At 36.4% G+C, this 18,637-nt stretch overlaps 3 protein-coding genes across 6 annotated transcripts; all 3 read left to right on the top strand.

The window, feature by feature from the left end:
* The first annotated feature begins 96 nt into the window (after positions 1-96).
* On the top strand, positions 97-5,799 carry LOC135617281 (adagio-like protein 1). Of its 2 annotated transcripts, XM_065117339.1 has the most exons (3): positions 522-649; positions 2,200-2,323; positions 3,838-5,799. In XM_065117339.1, exons 2-3 carry the CDS (start codon positions 2,307-2,309, stop codon positions 5,438-5,440), a joined length of 1,620 nt encoding a protein of 539 aa, XP_064973411.1. In that variant the 5' UTR covers positions 522-649; positions 2,200-2,306; the 3' UTR covers positions 5,441-5,799. The 2 variants fall into 2 exon arrangements, with proteins under 2 accessions (XP_064973410.1, XP_064973411.1); XM_065117338.1 differs by lacking the exon at positions 2,200-2,323 and having other exon boundaries at positions 97-649.
* Positions 5,800-7,811: 2,012 nt separating this feature from the next.
* LOC103991921 (uncharacterized) lies at positions 7,812-11,615 on the top strand. 3 transcript variants are annotated; one of them, XM_009411464.3, is made up of 3 exons: positions 7,812-7,963; positions 9,820-10,748; positions 11,335-11,615. In XM_009411464.3, exons 1-3 carry the CDS (start codon positions 7,871-7,873, stop codon positions 11,369-11,371), a joined length of 1,059 nt encoding a protein of 352 aa, XP_009409739.2. In that variant the 5' UTR covers positions 7,812-7,870; the 3' UTR covers positions 11,372-11,615. The 3 variants fall into 3 exon arrangements, with proteins under 3 accessions (XP_009409739.2, XP_009409737.2, XP_009409738.2); XM_009411462.3 differs by having other exon boundaries at positions 7,822-8,020; XM_009411463.3 differs by having other exon boundaries at positions 7,827-8,020; positions 9,820-10,742.
* Positions 11,616-12,516: 901 nt separating this feature from the next.
* LOC103991922 (ribulose bisphosphate carboxylase small subunit, chloroplastic 3) lies at positions 12,517-15,239 on the top strand. The gene is made up of 3 exons (XM_009411465.3): positions 12,517-12,808; positions 13,503-13,634; positions 14,835-15,239. The coding sequence occupies exons 1-3, from the start codon at positions 12,659-12,661 to the stop codon at positions 15,078-15,080; spliced, it is 528 nt and encodes a 175-aa protein (XP_009409740.2). The 5' UTR covers positions 12,517-12,658; the 3' UTR covers positions 15,081-15,239.
* The last annotated feature ends 3,398 nt before the right edge of the window (positions 15,240-18,637 follow it).

Genomic DNA, 18,637 nt, shown 5'->3' with positions numbered 1-18,637 from the left:
CCACACAGATCCGCCGTTAACCACTACTAAAGGGCGAGAAACTGACGGTGCTTCTCAAGCCACCGCACCGAGATCGACGTACGCGCGGTGGGAAGCGACCGAGGGCTCGCGTTCGCGTTCCCCCTTCCAAACCCGCTCCCGTTTCGGAGTCGACGCTGTGCGGCCAACATTTCGACACCCTTCTCTCCACACCATCCACTCGTTCTCCTCCCCCACCCTTCTCCTCGCCATCTGCCCCAAACCCTCGAGAATTCGAGGGAGATTCCGGCGAACGCATCGAAACCCTCGCGTTCTCGGATCCCGAAGCGGCTTCCTTTTCCTTCCGATCGGCGTGGTTCCTCGGCTCTCGCTGCGGTTCCCCGCCTACTAGATGGGGTGAGGAAGAGGTTCGATCTAGATTAGGCGGCGCGCGCTGGATGGAGTGGGACAGTGATTCCGAGGGCCCGAGCGACGGCGAGGAGGAGGGCTTCCTGCTGAGCGGCGGCGCGGGGGCGTTCTCGTTCGCGGTGGAGGGCATGCTACGGCCGGCGTCGTCGTGCGGGTTGGTGGTTTCCGATGCGCTTGAGCCTGACTACCCGATCATCTATGTCAACCGGGGCTTCGAGGAGGCCAGCGGCTATCGCGCCGAGGAGGTGCTTGGAAGGAACTGGTAAGTCTCAAGTCGCTTGAGTTTAATTTCGGTAGAAATTTCTTCTTTTTTTGGGATATAGGCATCCGTGAATTCGGTGTTTTTTTATTGTTTTCTGTAGCTCCATGCGCATTGATTTTTTAGTCCTTTCATTCGATGGGAGGAGGATGTGCAATTTGCTTATTAGTGGGTTTGTTCTTGTTAGACGTATTAAGGTATTAACTTTGATCTTTGTGTTAGCATCCATGCCCTCCTACATAAATAACTACGATCATAGGTTTACCCAACACCCACTCCGACTAAGACTAACCGGCTAAATCGATGCAGTTTGAGACCGTTTGAGATTAAGGCATTTCTTAGTTGCATTGATTGTTTGATCTATGATATCGTATCAATCTGTCGAGGCGAATTGCAGGGATATTCATAAAAAAAGATGAAATAATGGCTACTATATCCATTTCTTTGGATGAATAATGGGCAGTGATTTGTCCTCAAGATAAGCAAAAAGCAAGAAGCACTGTTTTGCTTTTAATATTGTTTCATGATAAAGCCATTGAGTCATGGTCTTTCAAAATTTGAATTTGTTGCAATGATGATATTTAGTTGTAGTTGTTGTCTCTATAATGCAAAAGTTATAACTTTGACCTAGAGTTTTCAGGGCACGAGACTCATGGATACTCAGGCTATGAACCTTGAATCACTTGAGGCTCATAAGCTTCATGAACACCTGTCTTTCTTTATGAGCTTTTTCAAAAGAACAAGCACCTCAAAGGCATGCATGTAATATAGTGTGTTTAACTTTTGTCTTCATTACTAACGTGAAATATATGTGATGCAAGAGTAAAATTTCGTATGCATGGAATATAGAGTGTTTAATTTTTGTCTTCATTACTAATGTGAAATATATGTGATGCAAGAGTAAAATTTTGTTTTTTCGTCAAAAGGAAGGGCCAAACAATAGGGAAGTTTTTCTTTTATTGGGAGGCACAAGACTCAACCATACAGTTGTGACATTATCTATTCCTTATTCTCATCCTCTTCTCCTTTGTTTTCTCTTTGGTTCTTTTGTGCCTTCCATTGCGGTCGTTTTATTTGTCTGATACTTCGTTCTTCCTTTTTCTTTTTTACAAAATTTTGTGTTGTTGAATTTTTACAATAGATACAAACACTGACGTTTGAGCTAATAGGCTGACATATCTTTATATTATATAGTTAAATAGTTTTTAATGAACAATGATTGTGCGTCAAATTTTGTTTTGTTTTACCTTTTATTTATCTGTATGTGCTTATCTTGTGCACCTTGTATCTTGCCTTTATTCCCATTCCTAGCACCACTAAATCTTGTCACTTCAATATGCCTTGCATTTTTCACAACTTTATTAAGAAAATGTATCCAGGTTACTCAATTTGCTTTTACAGGTTGATAGAATAAAACATGGGTGGTTTGAGGGGAAGAAAAAGCTATATAGAATAAGAATGCCTTTTGCTCTATTAATGTTTTTGTACTTTAAATGCATTTCATGTGACATCAAAGGGGTTTAGTTGGCTTATGCTGGTCATGTGTCTGTTAGGCTGTTGCATCAGTTAGTACATATCACAATGTGCTTGTGGAAGGACACATCCATATGCTCTCACCCATTCAAGCAAAGACGTGTGCCGTGGCATATCAGATGTGACAATGGTTTCTTATCCATGGTATGCACAGTACAGAGTTGCACATTGTGAACCTGCCCTCCTCTATGTCGTTCTTGCGTAACTCTACCATGTGATGTTCTGTACATAGATAGAATATCTGAACTCATGGCCATGTCATGTGTTTTTCTGCACATATAACCTCACTCGCTGAAGTTTTAGAAAGTCTCCTCACCCAGGCACGTTGTTGCAAATGACAACTCCTTTAATGTGAAACTGCGTACCTGTAATAATCAGTCCTTCACGCTTATATGTATATGTATATATATGTATGTATATATGTATATATGTATATGTGTATATGTGTATGTATATGTATGTATATGTACATGAATTTGTGTATATATATACATATGCATTATATATATAAGTTTATTATTTATTTTCTGTTGGGACTAGCAGTCCAAATGGTGTGGTTGTCTATCTTTTACAAGTACAATGAGTCATAAAGGATCTGTCAGAAATTGGTGATATTTGTGTATTTATTCTCTTGCATGTTCTGATCTGGATATTAATTCAACTATGATAGCATGCAAGTGCTTGCTGGTTTGGAGCCTCCATTATTTGTTTGCCTTTTTTTCTAAAAGTAAATACTAGAGATTAGAAGAATTTGGTATTCAGAGGGTTTAGGGGTTGGTTGGCCCAGTTCTAAGCGTTGGATCTTGAAGTCCATTTTCCTTACTTCTAGTTTCTACCTTTATGTTCTTGGGTTGATATAGGTTCTCACATCTCAGTTCTGAAGCATGCTTATTACTCATAAATGGGGTCAAACTCAACCTTGTGTGTTCCATTGATGCTTGTGGTTTTTGGGGAATCTATGATCTTGATTTCTTTCTCAACTTCAAAGATATATGAAGCATGGCATGGCATGGCAAACTTCTCCTAATGGAGTGCAACTAACATGGACTAGCAGATTGTGAATTTGCAACTACCAGATGTCGAGATGACTGTGTTGGATTACTAAAAAGATAAACAATATATTTTTATTATCATGAAAAATTAGATGTAGCTTAAGTAGAAGATAAAATAAGGGAGTATTATTTAAGATAGTATGAACGTGCCTAACTGAGATTTATAAAAGCCCATTAAATGAGGTGAGTCAATTAAGATTAGTGGTGCTGGAAGTGGTAGAAAAATATCTAAAAAGACTCTGTAAAAGGACTTTTTTGTTTTCTTTAAGTCTGACTGGTAGTATTGCCCTAAACCAACTTTAGTGACCGGAAACGATCCATATGGTTGACTCCAGTTACTTGAAACATTACAATGAACCAATAGCAGTGTAGTGTTTTCCCAGTCAATTTATACTTCGTTGTTCACTTTTTCATTCTAATTGGATATACATGTCCTGTTACACTTGAATAAAGTTTTTCACTTTTTAGCAACTGATCTATATTGAAAAGTTATTATTTTTATGAAAAAATTCCCTGGCTGTAAATACTTTAGCGAGTGCTTACAAGGATCTTCAGATCTATATGTTTATTTAATGTGAACCATTTTTTTGTATTGTTTTTCTTCAGCCGGTTCTTGCAATGCAGAGGACCATTTGCTCAAAGGCGGCATCCTTTAGTAGATGCCACTGTAGTTTCTGAGATACGGAAGTGCCTTGAGGAGGGAATTGAATTCCAAGGTGATCTATTGAATTTTAGGAAGGATGGTTCTCCATTGATGAATAGGCTTCAGCTAACACCAATTTATGGGGATGATGATATCATAACTCATTATATAGCCATTCAGTTCTTCACTGACACAAATGTTGAATTGGGACCTCTACTTAGTTCTACCGTTAAGGAATCTGCCAGACCTGATCGTTTGATAGCTAGTTATGTGGTCCAACCTATTTCAGCTGGTCATGGACTTATCTGTCGTGAACTTTGTAGCATGTTGCAACTGAGTGACGAGGTCTTGTGTCAGAAAATATTTTCAAGGTTGTCTCCAAGAGATATTGCATCTGTTGGTTCTGTATGCATGAGGCTGTATGAACTTACAAAGAATGAGGATCTCTGGAAAATGGTTTGTCAGAATGCATGGGGCAGTGAAACTACTCGTGCATTAGAAACTGTTCCAGGAGCTAAAAGACTTGGTTGGGGAAGACTTGCAAGAGAACTAACCACCCTAGAAGCTGCTGCATGGAGGAAATTGAGAGTTGGAGGTGCTGTGGAGCCATCTCGTTGTAACTTTAGTGCTTGTGCAGTTGGGAATCGGGTTTTTCTTTTTGGTGGAGAAGGTGTTAATATGCAACCAATGAATGATACATTTGTTTTGGATCTGAATGCCAGTAACCCGGAGTGGCGGCATGTCAAAGTAACCTCTGCACCTCCTGGTAGATGGGGTCACACATTATCTTGCTTAAATGGATCTTGGTTGGTTGTGTTTGGTGGTTGTGGTACCCAGGGCTTGCTCAATGATGTCTTCATCCTAGACTTGGATGCCCAATTTCCAGCATGGCGTGAGATATCTGGACTTGCACCTCCCATGCCCAGGTCATGGCATAGTTCTTGCACTCTTGATGACACAAAGTTGGTGGTTTCAGGTGGGTGTGCTGATTCTGGAGTACTTCTCAGTGACACTCACCTATTGGACGTCACAATGGAGAAACCTGTATGGAGGGAGATCCCAGCCTCATGGACACCACCTTCCAGATTAGGGCACTCTCTGTCAGTGTACGATGGGCGTAAAATTCTGATGTTTGGTGGTCTGGCTAAGAGTGGGCCCCTTCGACTTCGATCTAGTGACGTGTTCACCATGGACTTGAGCGAGGAAGAACCCTGTTGGAGGTGTATTACAGGTAGTGGAATGCCTGGTGCTGGGAATCCAGCTGGAATTGGTCCACCACCCCGCCTTGATCATGTGGCTGTTAGCCTTCCTGGAGGGAGAATCTTGATATTCGGAGGATCTGTGGCTGGTCTTCACTCAGCTTCCCAACTTTATCTTCTGGACCCAACCGAAGAGAAACCAACATGGAGGATACTGAATGTACCTGGTTCTCCACCTCGATTTGCTTGGGGCCATAGTACATGTGTTGTTGGAGGAACAAGAGCAATAGTACTTGGTGGCCAAACTGGAGAAGAGTGGATGTTGAGCGAGTTATACGAGCTGTCTTTAGCGAGCTCAATTATTTAACAAGGGAAAGATATCCGATTTGCTTCTGCTAATATCAAAGCATATATGCTACTTTCCATGGAGGAAACAATGACCATATCTTGTCTGCTTTTGGAGATCTATAGATATTCCAGCAGAAGATGTAGACCTGATTAGCGATATATTCTTGCTTGTTTCTTGCCTGGACATTCAAAGATCAGTTCCTCTATACCTTTTGTCATCCTTATCTGGGATTTCTACCTTAGATGTAACATCCAGAAGGTACTAGCAAAGTTTACTATTTTCTTTCTTTAAATATCTTGCTTCTGGCAAGAAATTGTAATAGGAAATCAAAGGGGTTGCCTGTATATGGAGTATTCTATTACATATTTGCCGCTTGATATGTGTTTGTAGTGGTTGAGATATGTCTACTCTATGGTGATATTTTACTTGGTTTTCTGAACTCTTAGCGTATTTGTTGGAACCTATAAAATTTCAATGGTTCAATTACTGACACACGCTATTAAGTGATTCTTGTGCTTGATCCCATGTATCATTTTGCTGCTGTTAGGTGTAAATAAAGTTGTAGTTCGTAAATTTATTACAGAATTAACGAGTGGAAATTGTAACAGGCTGTAAGATAGATATTGAGTCGATTATTGGCTCTTAGAATGTTATGTTGAATGATTGTATGTTGTCAATCCTGATGATGATTCTCTCTATGATTGAGCTGCAGAGTGCACGAGTATGATTTTGTTGCACCTCCACGTTGCTTAGCATTGCAAGCATGTTTGTTTCAGTGTTCAGCTTGCTGAGTCTTGCAACCGCGAAAACTGAGCGGTCGATGCAGGGGGTTGTAATCAACCGAAATTCCAAAAAAAATCCTTTTTGTGTGCATTTTGCATTTTATAGGTGTATGTATGTGTTTGCAGAAAACTATTACGAATTCTCAACGAGCCGTCGGCGGAAAAATAAGCTATTTCCACCTTTGGAATGCACTTGTGCTACTTGCGGTGGGAATGGGAAGAAGAGGTTGATGGTGGTGTGATAGATAGCCGCTCCAGTTGTACTGCTATTGGTGATGAAGACTGATGCTGAATCAAATCAGGTGCTACTTCACTTCGTGCTTATATTTTGTTTGATTGGTAATTTAATTGTGCATATTATTATTCGATGGGCTTAATTTAATTGTGAAAATAAGCATTTCCACCATGTAAGAATACAACTACTTTCTTCACAATAAATGTGATGAACTACAATTCCGTTTTTCTTTGATGAAGTCATCTGCCTAATGTTTGACTTGAAACTACCATCGAACTTTCCTATTTGCAGTGTTGATCCATCCTTGCCCCTTGTTTTTATGTATCAGGTCAGTCTATGGTTCCCTTCCCAGGTTTCCACCACGAATGTGATCGTTCATGGTTGACTTCATGCAACATTCGCAAGTCTAGTCTACCTCGTGTGGTGGCTTTGACTCGTGCAAGTAGGAAAAAATTGTCTCCTACTTGATTTTAAGAGACAACATGAGATGAGATGGACAAAATTGAATCGTTTTATAGTTGGCCGTATGTTCATATCTACATCAACCTAGATGGGGATGATAAAAGACTTTGATCGTGGCAAATGAAGGTGAGTCAAGTCATTTGAATTGCTTTAATTCACATTTATAGCCTCTTTTATTGTTCCTAACATATTACTATCATCACCCTTAACCTCATCACTATAGTTTGATTATATATACATATATATATATATATATATATATATATATATATATATATATATATATATATATATATATATATATATATATATATATATATATATATATATATCATCTTGATCAAACCGAGAACGTTGACATCTTTATATAATTATCATCTTATATGAAATAGATCAATATTGTTGCTATCTATCTTATCATATTTTTTGAACTATTAATCCTGCTTTGCTGATGACCCCTTCAATTGATTAACGTGCAAAGCGATCCAAGTTATCCCCGACTTAGAATTGTTTATGTATAATTATTATCCTTATCGATCCATCAAAACTTCATTAATTTAATATGTTTAGGTTTAAGTCCGTGTCACGGACTTGTATGTAATTTAATATAATATAACATAAAATATTAATTTTTTCCAAAAGAATTGACTTGTGGAGGGCCAAACACACATAAAATACATACAAACCATCCAATCAATTATAAGTTTACATCATATATATATTTTTTCCGTTCAAGCGTTCACCAACTTCATCCTTGTGCTTTGCACGTGGAACCCACGTGGCAAATTCAAAGTCACTCAGCTGTAATTTTTCAACTCATAAAAAAAATATTAATATCAATAAAATATTTATAATATTATTACTATTTTAAGAAAAAAAAGTGGACTTTTTATCCTCCCTTAAGCTCCTCTCCACTTCTCCGCTTAGTGACGTCTCTCTCTCTCTCTCTCTCGCCTTCCACTTTTCTGCATGCCAAATAGAGATCTAGGGTTGGGGTTTTCACGTTTTCTGGGATCTGACGGCCTCTTACCTTCTCTGGGAAACCGAGGGATCTTTAAGAAGGTTTGCTCTCGCTTTCTTCCGATCGATATCGCCCTATTGGGCATCAGTTTGATCAAGGTCTTTTTTTAGCTGTGCTGATTTTTAATTCTAGAATTTTGATGGCAATTTTTGTTTGTCTTGTTCCGATTCGGGCATGCGATGTGTTTCCTTCGATTTGGCTGCAAACAATTGGTTTTAAGATGGTCCAGATCGAGAATTGTTCATGCTGCGTTTTCTGTGATTTTGGCAGTAAAAATTCGGTTTTGTTGTGTTCTATTGATCTGATGAATCAGCTTCTTGTTTTTGGCATACCGATGATTCCTGCCCATCGGTGTGCACTCGTAATTTGTCGATGGTTCCTATGTATAGACTGCGCGGCGTTCTTTGTAAACTCGATTGATTTATGTCGTTTTATTTGGTATTCCAAGTTCCATTATGAATCTCTTTAGATGATGAAACGTTATGCTGAATTGATACATTTTTGCGGAATTTATAGTTCACGCAGTTTTCGCTCCATCTCTGGCTTCTAGTGCTTACTAAACACTCGGGTAGTCCGAATCAGCGAAGGGGTAGTGAGCAAATGGTTTGTCAGGGCGACCAGTAAATTCTATAGAATAGATACCTGCTCTGTAATGTTTTCTTGGAATTGCAATGATGCAAATGGGATAGTGTATTTATAACTCAAGAGAATTGATTGAAGGAAATGGCTTTATCTAAGTCTTCGAAACAAAGAGGAGGATTATTTGACCACACTGACTGAATTACTCATAGAATATAAGAACTTTCTAGTCCAGTTAACTATATTAAACATGAGCTATTGTTACTCCACATTGCAGACCCCATTGTTTTCTAGGTAGATGCTATTTGTGGAGGTGTAGCCTATTGGGCATCTGTCACCTGTATTAGTTTACATTTGTTGGTAATATGTTGACATGGCGTTCTAAGTAACTATGGATGGAGCTTTTCATGTCTTGTCAAGGACTTGAGGACAAAATTTTACAGTAGAAAATTCTAATGCATTGAATTTTTAGCAGACTCAGTGATATGCCTGGAATTTGATCAAGTTCCTAACTTTTCATGTATTTGATCAAGTTCCTGGAATTTTTAGCAGGACAAACTACTTAGTGTTTGGTTCATTTCCGGCATTGTAATTGGAATTTGAATTAAAACATAATGAAGTTTGAATTGGAATAACCGAATATTTTCAAATTTTTGGTCATGTACTCTTGGGATTGAAATGTCCGGATCCTCTTGACATTTGTTTGCCCTTCAACTACAAAGTAAGTATCAATATTAAAGTTGTTTATAATAACCAGTAGTACTATATTACCTCCAAATATTTTTATTATTAATGTGACAATTTTTTTTTTTTATCATTTTTGTTACTGTTATGTTGTATTTATGTATTATGCTCCCTATATTTAGAAAGAAAATGGAGGAATTTAAGGCAAATGCACAATATCTTTGAATATCACCACCGAAGCATATACAGTTCTAGGATTATTAGTCTGGTGCTTTGCCACCCTTGACCTTGTCATAGGTTCTTGTAATGTTCACCTTTATGACAAAGCTGTTTCTCTCCTTTGCTTTAGTTTTTTATTTTAACAGAGGCTTTATGGTTGTCAATATCTTAAATGATCCATTTTCTGAGATTATTAGTCTGGTGCTTTGCCACCCTTGACCTTGTCATAGCCTCTTGTAATGTTCACCTTTATGACAATGCTGGTTCTGTCCTCTACATTTCCTTTCTATTTTAACAGAGGCTTTATAGTTTTCAATATCTTAAAATGATCCATTTTCTGGAACCTTTCTCCTTTTTCGCTCTTTGATGATATGTCAGGTCCTTAACGTGGATTTTTGCCCAATTATTTATGCAGAAAAAAATTGTGATGGCTTCATTCACATCTGACAAGAAGGCAGTCAAGGTGAACCCCTATGTGGACTGGGTCAACATAAAATTGGATTTTGATTGGAAAGATGTGACTTGCTCGATCTGTTTGGATTTTCCTCACAATGGGGTACTACTCCTATGCTCTTCATATGACAAGGGGTGTCGGCCGTTCATATGTGATACTGATCAAAACCACTCAAATTGTTTGGAGAGGTTTAAAAGTGCACACGGAGTGCCTGCTGTTGCAAAAGACATATCAGCTTCAAATGGTGTTTCTATGGTATGCATTCAGGACATCTCTTCGAGCCCCAGCAGCCAACCAACCTGCCCACTGTGTAGGGGAGATGTAACAGGGTGGCTCATTATCAACGAGGCCCGTGTCTACTTGAACACGAAGAAACGATGTTGTGAAGAGAAACATTGTGAATATGTTGGAAACTTTTCTGAGCTTCAGAAACATGCTCAATTGAAACACCCACATTCACGCCCTTCTGAAATTGATCCTGCACAACAACTAAACTGGGAAAATTTCCAGCAGTCGTCTGAGATCATAGATGTTTTGAGCACTATACACGCAGAAGTACCCCATGGAGTGGTTTTGGGTGATTATGTCATCGAATATGGAGATGCAGAAGCTGGTGATGAATATGAGGATTTCCATAGGAACAGGGGCAAATGGTGGACGTCTTGTATATCTTGTAGGGTGTTTCCGAAATTTAGGAGAAATCGACAAAGATCCAGTGGAGGTGTACGAAGCAGTCATGGGTCAAGTTCGGATGGATCGTATCGAGGTGAAGGTTCTTCAAGATCTGTAGATATAAGAGAGTATAGATTTGCTGAAACTGATGATGAACTTGCATGGACTGGTGTTGGTGCTGCAACATCACTGATGATTCCCAGCCATTACAGGTGGGAGTAAGTTCTTTCTCAGTTCATACAAAATTTTGGCAATTATATGATCTGATATGTTATACACAGTGTTATGCGTCATTTGCCGAAGGTCCTAGAAACCTTTTTCATAATAACCTGCCAAACAACCTTAATTTGTGGGACTAGTGTTGGGTATATATTTATCCGGTCAAACAATGTAACCAATAAAATAGTTTTTCTAACAATGTAACCGATATAATAATTGGTGATTCTAACAATGATTCATTTATGTGTTATTTAGTTAGAGGGGGGAGAGGTTAGTAACTTAATAAAATTTGTATAATTTTCTTTTCTTTAACCAAATGCAAAATCGAGCAAGTAATTAACTTGTGCGTGGAATAAGTTTACTCTTCTTTACCCAGTGATACATTTCTTATTTACTCTTCTTTACCCAGTAATACACATTTCTTATTTCCTGCAAAATGTGGTGCATGTGTGTGTGATTTAAAGTATGAGATAATGAAATCAAACTGATCACAGAAAGACAGGCAAGACGAAATCCGAGATAGATGGGAGTAGACTAATACTTTTGCATTTTTTGCTGATATGCTACCTGTTTCATTATTTACAGATATGGGAGGCACCAGTCCCGTGTCTATTACCGATGATCTCACCGGAATGTGCAGCAGCTAGCCAGACCGGTTAAGACCGCCCTTATATCATGTTAGATCTAAATTCTTTCTGGTTGATATAGGCTTTGCTTGTCGACAGGCATGTATATATAATAACCATAGCAAAACACACATGGCAATCCTAGATAAAATAGTAAGGGTGCATCAATGTGGTTTTACCTTCTTGTTGTAGGCTTAATTTTGTGGTTTAATAATAGATGAAAAATACTAGATTCACTTAGATCCACACACACATGAACATGATCTCTTAGGGTACATCAATCTAGTATATGCTCCACAGTTTTTTTCTTGGATGTATGCTATTAATTGAATTCAGTGTCTGAATGAAGAGGTGACTCCTTTCAGCTGCTCCAAGTTATGGTCTCCTAATCCTGTGTTGAGATCAATTCTAGTTAAAGATCTTGTAATGAGACGAAGGAACAGAGTACATTGATATCATCAGAGTACTGTGAGATCACTCACAGTGCGCTGATATGATCTCTAACAGGAGAGCACCAGCCACAATTCCATGCGTGGAGTGTACTTACTACGTCGATATCATAAGCTCCATTATACCTTAGCAATAGGCACTACAGTGCTTGTAGATTTCCAATTCAATACCTAATCCGAACTCAAAATCTGAGGTCTGGGATGGGGATTTTGGTAAATGCGTTCCAAGACTTGCTATGAAGGGAACTCTAAGATCATATGACGGTCACGATCGATGCTAAAGTTTAGCTCAACTTCATTTTTCTCCGTATCACATTCTTTGGAACAATTCAGTTGATAAGTTGACATGAATCACATATTGGAATTCAGAGAGTAAAGTAGTACAAGTAATGTAATGGTTCGAACACTGTAATCTAATGGGTTTTCACACGCGAAAAAATTTGCCTCGTTGATCTGCCAAGCACACAGTGGCCATGTCCCGTGAGCCATGAAAGATCAGAGACTACAAGTGTCCAAACACAGTGAGAGGGGCCAAGGTGGAGGAGGAAGGTTCGTGAACCAAAGCTAGTGGGAAGGAAGACTGCGTCATCGAAGCATGCGACTTTACCGTGTGCTCCTCCACTCTCTTCTGTTGGCTTTGGCCATTTGTTTCATATTTTAACAGGTTGGTATTAAAGGTGGCAGCAGTCGGGGCGGTGGCGGGGACATCAAAGTTCCATCATCCACTGCAAACCAAACCCTCTTCCTTGCGCCCACCGTCTCTTTCCTGTACTTTTATTCATCGGCGCCCACTTATAGCGACGCGCTTACTCTTCTCGAGAGCAGCAAGGTGAGATGTCAGCTGCGTTCCTTTCTGCTGGGGCGGTCGCCGGCTACGTCGGCCTGAGGGCTGATGCTTCAGCTAAGCGTTTTCCAGAGAAAGACTGCTCCGTTGGGTGGCGATCGAGGACCGTCTCCAATGGCTTCAGAACTCGGTGCATGAAGGTATGCTTGTGAGGATCCTATTTTGGGAGGTTTCTATTTGTTTCTTTGGATTTTGTCTTTTGAAGGTCTAAAGGTTCGATTAAAAATAAGAGATGTGAGTCTTATTGGAACTCTTAGATGTATTAATGGTGTTGGAGATTGAAATCACCTTACTGCATGTGAATACTTGGGAAAGACATCTAGACATCTGTAGGGGCTCAAATCTTTTTCTTTTTCCTGGGATACTTTAGATTGTTTGTTATTTTTCTTATTCTTATAGAAATCAACTTTGGGTGATGCTCTTCCCATTGACTCTGTTTGACTTTATGACACCTGCTTAATTTTATATTGTTATGCAACTGCATTTTTCTTTTTTGCTTTTATACTCTGAATGAATCCAAGTCAACATTGTTTGCATCAAGTAAAAGCAGTGGCATTTAGGTTACTAAGAGAATGTAAAGCATGTTAGTATAAAGTGATTTAGCATGTGGAGACACAATCTAACTGAAGCAATACCAATGAGATTTATGTCTTGAGCATATTTTTATATCAGCTCTTGGTCAAATGAGTCAATTGAATTCCTAAGCTTGCTGTCAGAGTCGAGTAATTCAACTATGATATGTGTCATAGCATCACTAAGAAGCTTAACATTCATCCAAGTTTGGGGTTTCTTCCTGATTAGACTCTGCCTTTTTTTGCTTTGATGTGTAATTAGACATGGAACCCATTCAATAACAACAAGTACGAGGCGCTTTCTTACCTGCCACCCCTCTCCAAGGAATCAATAGCGAAGGAGGTTGATTACATGATAGCTAAAGGATATATCCCCTGCTTGGAATTTGATGAGGTATTGTTCTTACTAGGACCTTATTTCTTTATTGGAAATATATTTATTGATTAGAAGTTCATGCATCAATATCGTCATGTGTGATCGATTAGCCTTAATAATTGATCTTCATGAGGTGAGTATTATACTTCATATAAGGAATAAAGATCTACCATATTGTGATTGTGATACTGACTAGTTTTAGTGCAAATACGATGTTGACTAGTTTTAGTTTTGGTTAGTTTATTTTTATTAGCAATAGATCCCTTTGCATAAAATTTGAATGCTACCGCTACCATAAAATTAGTAGAAAGTTTGGGATGCTAATCCTGATCAACTTGGTGATCTTTTATAATGACTGTATAAAAATTGATGCCAAGGTGAAATGTCTTATTATTTCCACACTGTTTTGCATGTGGAAGCCAGGAATGGTAGGCAGATTCACAAATTTAAACTTCAGTTTGGTTGATGTGGCTTTTATCATGTGATCGATCCTTTCAGCAATATATCTTTAGTTGACTTATGAAGTTGAGTTTTTTTTCTTTTTGTTAAGAAATGATTCATTGTTGACATACATTTAAGGGTTTTCTGTGACTACTTAGTAATTAACATATTTCCACCTTTTTTTTTTCCTGGAGTGACAAACTGGGAATGGCAGGAGTATTAGTCTTTGGTCGACATAATTTTTTGGCACTTCGTTTGCAGGATTTAAGAACACTGAAACTAATAAGGTTGTTACAAGTTTCTGATAATTCTATACCCACCCAACAAGTGTTTGATCTTGCTTGAGGTATTTGTTTAGCTGCAGAGTCGAAGTTCTGCAGTGTCATAAAATTTTGCTAAATTCATGGAGCCATCTCAATTTTAAGCAGTGCTTTAAAAGTTGACCATGCATCAGATTAAAAAACAATGATGACGATGATGCTGATGGTGATTACAGTGGTGTAGATCAATCTAAAATATTGCAAGTCGTGGCTCTTTCAGAATCTACTAAGGCAGAGGTTTAATCACAAACTTGTAGTGCATATCTGTTTCTGTCTTTAATCATCATTTAGATCGTCAAATAACAACTATCAGAATGCTTGTGAAGTTTTACTTTGGCATTCAGCAAAAATCCTCATCGCTTATTGTTGCATTATCTTTTTTCCGATGACCATTACATGATTATCCATCACCATTTATCTTGTCAAATTCCTGATCTTAAATTTTGGGCCATCGAAGGTGGGACAAGTGCACAGGACCAATAGCCGAATACCGGGCTACTACGACGGAAGGTATTGGACACTCTGGAAGCTACCAATGTTCGGATGCACGGACCCAGCCCTAGTCCTTGAGGAGATCGAAGAATGTAAGCAGGTTTATCCTAATGCTTACATTCGCCTCCTGTCCTTCGACAGCCAGCGACAGTGCCAGTGCATGTCATTTGTCATCCAGAAACCCACATCCGCCACTGTTGCTAATGCCTAAACCTCTTGTTGTAGGCACTTGTGCAAGATAATAAGGTGGGAGAAAGAACTCTTTTTAAGGTTTCGGAGTTGGATGTTTGTGGTAGTTTCGGTTAAATAAGATGAAATGCTTGTCATAAGATTTCAGTTTGCTAAATGTGCCAGGCAAGTATTTAGTTTTTGATGGCATTGGCAATTTGTTCCATTAAGTTATCCATCAGCAGCAGCTAAGATCTACATGACGTTTACTGGTGCTTTGATGAATGATCTCCTGCATCATTCAAGAACATAAATTCTCTGATATTTTGATGATAGGCATGTGAACTTGAACTTTTGGATCTGGTTGCTAATTTATGATTTTTTTTTAATACCAAGTTGGATAGGTTCATCACTATTTTAGGTCAATGCCTTGGATAGAATGAACCTCCTCAAAATCAATTTAGAAGTTTTGAAATCTAAATAATTTTTTTTTAGGGTTAGAGGAAGAGTTGGATAGATGAGGAAGATGAAACTAGAAAGAGAATCAAAACATGATCAAGCCAAACATGAGATTTGGCTAACCTTTTCGGTTATTACACCAAGTAAAATAAGAGTCATTGTAACCAAAGATCTATTAAGCCACGGAGAAAATTAAATTATGAAAACTGAACTCATTGATGAAAAAATGGTTTTCTTTCTTAGTTCAATATTTAAAAGTAGATACAAGATGATGTTGTCATTATTTGTTGTATATAGTCGACTTCAATGAATGATGTATATGACTTGACTTAATTAATTTTTATTATAAGTTGCTAAAATAATAATATTCTATCCCTATCTAAAATTTTTGTATCCTCTAATTCCAATCTCAAATTTCTATTGATTTTAAATATGATCCCCTTTATGTTCCTGGGCACTATATATTTGTACAGACATTCCACTTTATAATTTGACGAGTAAAACCCTATCAAACTGGATTAATATAAAATATATAACATTAATTTTCCTGCAGGTTCAATTGAGTTTAAGCCAATTCCAGAAATAGTTGCAGTTGAATTTGTTCCTTCAACAATTATAAATAAAGAAGTTTAACTAGGCATAAATATTATATTGTATAACATTATTAGTGGAATAGTTTTAATGGTTTTACTTCTAATAGTATTTATTATAGTTTGTATTTTTTTTTTTTCCAAAGGAGGAGTAAAAATCAGAAACTTAAAGAGTCTGACAGACGTTCACGTATAAGATCAAGATATTTTCAATATCTTTTTATTTCATCTTAGAGTCTAACTGCTCAAATGAAGTTGATACTTGTATAATATGTTTAGAAGGATTTACTCATAGAGAGAATTGTTAGATTGTCTTGTCATCGTATCTTTCCTGACCTATGCATAAATTATACAAAAATAAAAAAATCAAATATGATACATCAGATTTAAGACGCAAACATTTCAATGTCATCCAGAAAGCCTTTATTTGATTTGTAGACCAACCATCATGAGCAATGGGCTAGAGACGAAAGGAGATTGAGAATATCTAGTCTTTTTCTAGGTGAGAGCATAGGATCTAAGATGATAATTTTGATAGTCCTTACTATCAAGGTGATCTCCTAAGGAATCTTAATATAATTAGACATAATTTCTATTGGCCAATAATTATCATCAAAATATAATCAGATCTATAATATATATTACATAATTAGATATGATCACATAATCTAACATTCTTCCACTTGACCCATTAATTAGTAAAGTATTACAAAAATTAAAATTAAAATAAATAAAATAAAAGTTTATTTAAAAATAATTTTCTTTAATTAGATTCTAAAAAATTTTATAAAAAAATTTATACATGATCATGAATTTTAAAATAAGCCAATATGTCCAATAAGCATAATAATATTATATTAAGTCTAACTATTAAGGCAAATCATAGCGAATGTACCATAATACTATTAATTTTTCGTAATATAATCTATAATAATCCTTATAATTTATTTGTCAAGATAATTTTATTATTATATTTAATTATAATATGCATAAATATAAATATAAATAAGATAATAGAAATAAATAATTTTTATTAAAGAAGAAAAATATCAATAATAGCATCCACCTAAACATACATTGTTATATCTTTTATGACTTGCTCACAAATTTTATTCTAAGAATATATTCTTTAAATATTTTAGATTATAAGCTTTAGTAAATAGATTAGTAATCATCAAGGTGGTGTTTAGGTTCTCAATTGATGGTTGTGATTTCTAAACTCTTTCTCTAACCACCAAGTACTTTATCTCAATGTGCTTGGAATCACTAGAGTACTTATCATTCTTAGAGAAGAAAACTACTATAGTATTATCACAAAATATATTCAGCGGTTTGACAATTGGATCGATCACACCAAGTCTGAAGATAAAATTTCATAATCGTAAAACTCGATTTTTGATCTCAAAGTATACTATAAATTCAGCTTCTATTATTGATAATACAAAAAGTGATTAGTTTATACTTCTATAAAAAATTTTCTCTCTAACTAATGTAAATATAAATCCGGAAGTGGACTTCTTACTATCGAGACAATTTACAAAATCAATATCTAAATATCTCGTCATTTTAAGTTGATATGATATCTTATATGTGAGTATATAATCTATCGTCCCTCGTAGATATCTTATAACTTTCTTTATAACTTTACAATATTTCATTCTTGGGTTGTCATGGTATCTACCCAGCATTCTAACTATAAAATTGATATATAATCTTATATAGGTTTGAGTATATAATAGACTTTCAACTGCACATGCATAAGAAATATCATTTATTTGATTCTTTTCTAAATTATTTTTAAGACACTAGTTTTGTTTGAATCTTTCACATTTAGTAATTGATGTATTATTAGCTAAACAAAACTACCTATTAAATTTCTTTAAGATTTGATGAATATATCGACAATCGTAATAATCTTTGGGATCTATCCCTAAACATCTTAATCCTAATAACATAAGACACCTCATTCATATCAACCATATTAAAATTCTTGATAAGAAACATCTTAGTTTTGTACAATAAATCAATATCACTACTAGTAAACAAAATATTATCCACATATAAAACCAATACAATAAGCTTGCTTTTACTAATCTTTAGATATATGTACTGATCAGCCATATTTTTTTTAAACATGAAGGAAGTAATGATATCATAAAATTTTATATACAATCATTTGGAAACTTGTTTAAGACTATAAATGGATTTTCTAAGTTTACAAGCTCAATTTCTCTTTTTCTTTTTTTAAATCCTTCGTGTTGTTCTATATAGATTTCTTCATCGTGATCCTCATTCAAAAATATTATTTTTATATATATTTGATATAACTCAAGATCATAATGATCCTCAACGAGTTATTTTTAGAAGCTAGATAAAATGTCTTATTATAGTCGATGCATTCTTTAAAAAAAACTTTAGCAACAAGTTTATTACTCCTTTAATTATATTTTATCTTAAAAACATATTTACAACTAACTCTTTTATGGTTATTAGGTAATTTGATGAGTTCTCAAATACTCTTTTGGTCTATTGATTTTAACTATTATTTCAT

This window comes from Musa acuminata, chromosome BXJ2-7, assembly GCF_036884655.1.
Source record: "Musa acuminata AAA Group cultivar baxijiao chromosome BXJ2-7, Cavendish_Baxijiao_AAA, whole genome shotgun sequence".
NCBI lineage: Eukaryota > Viridiplantae > Streptophyta > Magnoliopsida > Zingiberales > Musaceae > Musa > Musa acuminata.
The sequence above is the reverse complement of the archived record's forward strand: the minus strand, read 5'-3'. Positions and strand labels throughout refer to the sequence as shown.

Bases quoted from the DNA above. Each gene is read 5' to 3' on its own strand.
- LOC135617281 (XM_065117338.1), top strand. From the start codon at position 417: ATGGAGTGGGACAGTGATTCCGAGGGCCCGAGCGACGGCGAGGAGGAG. The intron at 650-3,837 runs GTAAGTCTCAAG...GTTTTTCTTCAG, and splicing joins GAGGTGCTTGGAAGGAACTG to CCGGTTCTTGCAATGCAGAG.
- LOC103991921 (XM_009411462.3), top strand. From the start codon at position 7,871: ATGCCAAATAGAGATCTAGGGTTGGGGTTTTCACGTTTTCTGGGATCT. The intron at 8,021-9,819 runs GTCTTTTTTTAG...TTATTTATGCAG, and splicing joins TGGGCATCAGTTTGATCAAG to AAAAAAATTGTGATGGCTTC. The intron at 10,749-11,334 runs GTAAGTTCTTTC...CATTATTTACAG, and splicing joins CCCAGCCATTACAGGTGGGA to ATATGGGAGGCACCAGTCCC.
- LOC103991922 (XM_009411465.3), top strand. From the start codon at position 12,659: ATGTCAGCTGCGTTCCTTTCTGCTGGGGCGGTCGCCGGCTACGTCGGC. The intron at 12,809-13,502 runs GTATGCTTGTGA...ATGTGTAATTAG, and splicing joins TCAGAACTCGGTGCATGAAG to ACATGGAACCCATTCAATAA. The intron at 13,635-14,834 runs GTATTGTTCTTA...GGGCCATCGAAG, and splicing joins CCTGCTTGGAATTTGATGAG to GTGGGACAAGTGCACAGGAC.